Raw genomic sequence first — 6,332 nt, 5'->3', positions numbered from 1 at the left:
ATAACATCGATATGATGCACACCGAAAAGAATGTGGGGGAGTCCGTTTTTAACACCGTCCTGAACATTCCTGACAAGACAAAGGATAATGTCAAGGCTAGAGTCGATGTTGAGAATCTGTGTGACAGGCAAAGACTACACATGCATCCTCCCGAGGGCAATAGAAAAAATTGGGTCAAGCCGCATGCCAACTACGTGCTTGATAGTCTCCAGAAGAAGGAGGCAATGATGTGGCTGAAATACGCCGTTATGTTCCCAGATGGCTATTGTTCGAATATGAGTAAGGGAGTCAATCTTACAACAGGAAAAGTAAACGGGCTCAAGAGTCATGACTATCATATATGGATTGAGCGACTGATGCCGGTGATGGTTCGAGGGTATCTCCCCGAGCATGTCTGGCGAGTGCTTGCGGAGTTGAGCCATTTCTTCCGCACGGTCTGTGCTAGCAGATATGTGAGTCGGTGATTGCGAAGTTGCATGATCAAGTGCCGGAGTTGTTATGCAAGTTAGAGATGATCTTTCCACCAGGTTTCTTTACTCCGATGTTACATCTCATTGTGCATCTTGCGAACGAGGCACTCTTGGGTGGACCGGTGCAGTATCGTTGGCAGTTTTGCATTGAGAGAGAGTTCAAGTATATTCGAAACAAATGTGGCAACAAAAATAAGATTGAAGCATGCATAGCTGAGGCAACTATCCTCCGGGAGATGGCGTACGCCACGACAACGTACTATGCGGATGATGTTCCCACTATGCATAACCCGATATCTCGGTACAATATCGACGAGCCCAAGCATGACCCCAAGCTCCTCCTCTTCAAATGTCACGGTGGCAAGGCTGGTGCCTCTAAAAAGGGCATCTTGACAAAGGAAGAGAAAGATTGCATAATGTTTTATGTGGTTACGAACATGCAAGAAGTGCTCAAATTCATAAGGTAAAATGGTGAACAAATTACTTTGCTATTAGTAACTCGATTTTGGTCTAATACGTTTTTCTTCCTTTTAGCCAATACAAGGATGAATATTGGACGAGATCGACGGATCCCTCTCGATGCGGAGATGGAGATTCTTTTGAAAGAGAGTCGTCCCGGAAAGAAAAAATTCCTGGATTGGTTCTACGAAAAAGTAATTTCTAACAAGTCCCTTTTATCCAATACTTTTGCAATCCGTGACTTGTCCCTCTTATTACACGTAACTAATGCAAAGAAACAATTTGAACTGAATTTGTAGGGAGGTGATCCCAACGTTGAGATGACGGATGAGCTGAGATGTGTTTCCCAGGGTTGCAACCGTAGAATCTCAATGTATGAGAAGTACGATGTGAATGGGTATCGCTTCCATACAGAGTATCACCAGAAGAATCGGCCTAACCCAAAAACTATAAATACTGGGGTCTTCACCAAAGGATCTGATGACATAGAATACTACGGAAGGTTAGAGAATGTATACGAGCTGACATTCAATAGGACAAACATACAACTCAATCTCGTTGTGTTCAAATGCCACTGGTTCGACCCACAAGTTGGACAGAGAAGCACTCCTTCCATTGGGTTAGTGGAAGTTAGGCCTTCAACCTGCTATAGCGGAGCCGATGTCTTTGTTGTGGCTCACCAAGCCAAGCAAGTTTATTATTTGCCCTACCCATGTCAAAAGGAGTACCTCAAAGGCTGGGAAGTCTTGTTCAAGGTATCACCACATGGTAAGCTACCCATGCCCTCCGACGAGGATTACAACAACATTGACCCTGTAACATACGAGGGAATTTTTTATCAAGAGCAAGAGAACTTTGGGGATTTCGAAATAGAAATTGGTCTTGAGGACCTCGAGAACGAGGCACATCTTCATGGTGAAACAGTGGTGGACCTAAAGGACATACAAATGCTCACCAAGTTACATGAGGGCAATGGGTTCAATGATGAGACTCCACCGGACATTCCCACCCAACCTCATTACTCACATGATACTGATAGTGATAGTGAAAATGAGAACCCAATGCCTCGTTATGAGAACCCAATGCCTCATTATGATAGTGATGATTCGAGGTGAGGGTCCTTTATGCCTTTATGCTTAGTATCTATTTTTCCATATGCTTCTTATACTTAGTATTTATTTTTCAATATGCTTCTTATGCTTAGTATCTATTTTTCAATATGCTTCTTATGCTTAGTATCTATTTTTCAATATGCTTCTTATGCTTAGTATCTATTTTTCAATATGCTTCTTATGCTTAGTATCTATTTTTTGCTTAGTGTCTACATTTTATTAAGGCATGAATGCTTACTTGTTTACTCTTTGTCAATGCAGGTGATTGATCAATATGAGCGGAAGCAAGCAATCCATGAACTCCATTTTGAAGAGTATGAGCCAACAGAAGTTCACCGGGACCACTAGAAGTGGAAGACCAACGCGTGCCAGCTCGCGTTACGCGGACGATGACACGGGTGGAGTTGGAGGTGGAGGTGTAGGTGGAGGTGGAGGACGTGGTGGAGGTGGAGGACGAGGTGGAGGTGGAGGACGAGCTGGAGGACGAGGCAGAGGCGGAGGTGGAGGACGAGGACGAGGTGGAGGTGGAGGACGAGGACGAGGTGGAGGTGGAGGACGAGGACGAGGTGGAGGTGGACCTTTCCTTGGTGACATACCCTCTGCTTCTGGCGACGTGGCTTCCCAGTCCGCTCACACACAGTCTACTGAGGGGGAGATGGAGGTGGAGATGGAGGTGGAGATGGAGGTGGAGGGGCAGGACGAGGAGGCGGAGAGGGAGATGGCGCCGAAGAAGTTGCGCATTCGTGGTGAAGCGCAAGTCCCTGATGAGAGGAGGGAGCCTACTAGCCAGGATGCGAAAGCCCTCATCATCCCGAACGAAAAAGAGTAAGTTTAATTTTGAACATTTAGATTCATTTTGCTATGTACTAATGTTTTCATTATTGTGCATAACTGATTGGCATACTAATGTTTTGATTATTGTGCAGCAATTGGACATATGACAAGGGGGTTCGCCAGCCGTCGAGCATGATTGGAGCTCTTATTAGGCAGTACTGGCCGGGCTTTTACACTCCGGTCCCCGGCGGCGAGAAGAAGCTAGCCGAGACTTGGGCGGACTATGAGGCAGCTCCTTGCCCGGGCTTTGGGACAGCTTCTGACGCCGTGTACACCAAGTTTTGGGTAAAGCATGCTTCTCGAGTTTACTTCATAGTTGATGACCACACTATGCTAACTCATGTCTCTCTCACAATTATTCTTATGCATGATTGCAGACCCATTATAAGGTGCCTGATGATATGGTTGAGCTAGGGAAGGCGGTGCGACTAGGGCTTGTCAGAGGTTGACAAGGCAACAGTGGTACAATCAGAAGCATACCTGCATCGGGCACTTCAAGGCTGAGCAGGGCACGAGGGTCAAGAAAGCTGACAATATCAGGGACGATCCTCAGATGACAAAGGAAGATTACTTCAAGGTAAGTAAATATTCAATGAGACTCTATGTTGCTGCATAGTTGGGATTGCATTATGTGTTCTTCAAATGAGTTTTGGTTTTTCAGGTTATGCCCCTATGGTGCGAGAATAAGGAAGACGCATTTGAGGCCTTGGTAGCGAGGTGGGTTGGCGAAGACGCCGACTTCAACGCCAAGAGCGCGCGCAACAAGGCAAACCGGGGCACTGGAGGAACACACAGTGCGGGAAGCCGCAGCACTGAGCGCTCCCGGAAGCACAAGGTACATAGATACATGGTACAACTTGCCTTTATTTCCCCTCATATTACTACTTGATACACATAACATTTATCTTGTCGTGCAGGAGGCGGAACTCGGGGAGCCTCTCACCGAGGTGGGAGGGTGGCGAAGATGAAGTCAAGCAGCCCGATCTGAGCCAGCCTCAGCCCTCGCTGCCCGAGTACTACGGCTTTGCCGAAGAGGAGTTGGACAAGTACTGCTCGGTGTTCAAGGGTCTTCATCCGGAGGTGGATGATCCTATTGAGCAGGAGACCGACTTGACGGCGATTATGGTGGCGGGGAGCGGCGCGGAGCATGGCCGCACGAAGCTTCTTAGTGGGGTGATCAAGCCGCAGAGGACCCTCACGCAGATCAGGTCTACCCTCACCGCCGGCGACCCACCGGTCGCGCCTCCTCGACACCGTCGTACGGATGTAAGTTTTCTCATTTCCATCTTCTTTCCAACATTCATCCCTGAATGGCTAAAGTGACATGACTCCTTTTCTTGGAAATTGTAGGCTCACTTTGAGGCCGCCTACGCGGCCGCTTATGAGAACTATTTGACGGTTGTAGCAGAGTGGGACCTCAAGAGAGCGGCTTGGGAAGAGTACCAGGAGGCGACGAGTCGTGTAAGTTCCAATCTTTTATGGTTCGAAGACATGACAAGTCCCACCTCCCCTTTTTTTATATCTGCGGCGCTTGACATCTAAACTATCTTGCAGGCGGTCAGGACGTTCTTCCAGACTGGAGAGAGGATCGCACTTCCGGAAGAGGAGCCACCTAGGCCGGGGCCGACTCCAGTGTGCCCATCGAGGGAAGCTTTCGCGGCCACATACTACGCACGGACTCCGGTAAGTCCTGTGCCTAACCAGTTCTCACCGCTTTCCTTTCCCATGTGTAAGATGCTAACTCTTGTCAAACATGTAGGGCACGGGAAGTTCGCGGAACCGACCCTCTCCTGGTTCGTCGCGCGAGGGCACACCGATGCACCCCGGCCGCCATTCTCCCGGTGCTTCAGGGTTTTCACCTGCTGGCGATGGTTCAGGCCATGGTTCTACTTCGGTCTACCTCGACAAAGGCCGGACGCCTGAATTTACGAGTCGGACCCCCGATCTTAGTTTCCCTTAGCTAGGTGTCTAGCGGGTGTGCGTCGATCGTGTGTGCCATGTGTCGACGATGTATGATGATTGTGTGTGCTACATGACACATATTTGTATCACGATGATGTTGTTGCTACATTTGATGATGATTATGTGCTGTGCAACATTTGTGATGCATTTGAATGTATATTACTGCTATATATGCTGTGCGTGCTGTGCTGGGCCAGGAAATGCAGCGGGAAACCAAATGGTATGGTCTGTGCCGACGGCATAGCCGTCGGCACAGCCCCCTGGACGTGCCAAATGGCAGGGGCTGTGCCGACGGCTATGCCGTCGGCACAGGAAGGGTGCGCCCAGCGGCAGCGCGGAGCGGGCGGCAGCGCGTCTGGGCCGAAGGACCTGGGCCGACGGCTTGGCCGTCGGCACAGGAGCAGGGGCGTGGACGCGTGGCAGCCTCTGGTCCTCCGATGGCAGCATCTGGGCCGACGGCTTGGCCGTCGGCACAGCAGCAGGGGCGTGGACGCGTGGCAGCCTCTGGTCCTCCGATGGCAGTGTCTAGGCCGACGGCTTGGCCGTCGGCACAGTACCTCCCTTGACCTAACGGCCGTTAGACGCTCCGCGGGCCCCACGTTGACTGTGCCGACGGCTACTGTGCCGACGGCGTCGTTTGACCGTCGGGCTGGAGTCTGTGCCGACGGCAAAGGCTGGGCCGACGGCGAGCCAGTCTGTGCCGAGGCGATACTGTGCCGACGGCGGTGTGCCGACGGCGGCCGTCGGCACAGACGTGGGCCGACGGCAGGTGATGCTGTGCCGACGGCCGCCGGCCGTCGGCCCCTCCGCTGGTTCCCGTAGTGTTTCCTAGCTGCTGTGCACGGCGTGAGTCCGTATATGATTTCCGTAAGTTATTTCCGTAGGTGTAGCATTACTGATAAAAAAATACATCAGCATTTCGTGGACCACAAATCCAAGCAAAAAAACTGAAAAGTTACATACGTATGCCACCACCTTTTTTCTTTAAATAATAGCAGAGGTATATGTAAAAAAAATTACATTTAGAGTTTGGAAGAATCTACTATTATTACAGCCAGATCTAGAGAAATGTACTATTTTCAAGATCTTGGATGTAGAAAAAGGGGAGAAAAGGAGATCCTAGATGTAAAAAAGGGGGAAAATACGTCCACGGCTGCCATTATTCTAGATGTAGAAAAATCAAACAAAAAAGAGATTCTAGATGTACAAAAGGAAAACAAAGTACATCCCAACTCCAAAATTTACCAGCAGAAATCCATCCTTCGGTACTACTAGGTGTAGAACTAGAGGAAAAAAGTACATCTCAACTCCAAAAATTACCAGCAGAAATCCATCTTTTGGTACTACTGGGGGTAGAACTGGAGGAGCAGGAGGGAGTTGAAGGGAAAATCACACCACAATAATGATCACACCGCGGAGCTCAGGAAGGAGATGGCGAACGGAGGCGAAGCTGTACCGCGGCCATGGAAAGAGTTTCTGGGGCCGGGGGAGGCTC

General features: G+C 49.6%; 2 protein-coding genes across 3 annotated transcripts; both read left to right on the top strand.

The window, feature by feature from the left end:
• Positions 1-1,701: 1,701 nt before the first annotated feature.
• On the top strand, positions 1,702-3,671 carry LOC139835322 (uncharacterized). Of its 2 annotated transcripts, XR_011751122.1 has the most exons (5): positions 1,742-2,040; positions 2,303-2,866; positions 2,968-3,160; positions 3,253-3,452; positions 3,537-3,671. XR_011751122.1 is itself a non-coding variant. In XM_071825191.1 (2 exons), exons 1-2 carry the CDS (start codon positions 1,709-1,711, stop codon positions 2,304-2,306), a joined length of 336 nt encoding a protein of 111 aa, XP_071681292.1. In that variant the 5' UTR covers positions 1,702-1,708; the 3' UTR covers positions 2,307-2,520. The 2 variants fall into 2 exon arrangements, 1 of the variants encoding a protein (XP_071681292.1); XM_071825191.1 differs by lacking the exons at positions 2,968-3,160; positions 3,253-3,452; positions 3,537-3,671 and having other exon boundaries at positions 1,702-2,040; positions 2,303-2,520.
• Positions 3,429-4,835, top strand: LOC127329379 (uncharacterized). Its single transcript, XM_071825671.1, has 6 exons — positions 3,429-3,452; positions 3,537-3,592; positions 3,793-4,141; positions 4,226-4,336; positions 4,430-4,558; positions 4,635-4,835. The coding sequence occupies exons 1-6, from the start codon at positions 3,429-3,431 to the stop codon at positions 4,833-4,835; spliced, it is 870 nt and encodes a 289-aa protein (XP_071681772.1).
• Positions 4,836-6,332: the final 1,497 nt, after the last annotated feature.

Source organism: Lolium perenne, chromosome 2, assembly GCF_019359855.2.
Source record: "Lolium perenne isolate Kyuss_39 chromosome 2, Kyuss_2.0, whole genome shotgun sequence".
NCBI lineage: Eukaryota > Viridiplantae > Streptophyta > Magnoliopsida > Poales > Poaceae > Lolium > Lolium perenne.
Note: the sequence above shows the minus strand (reverse complement) of the source record. Positions and strands in the feature narration are given on the sequence as shown.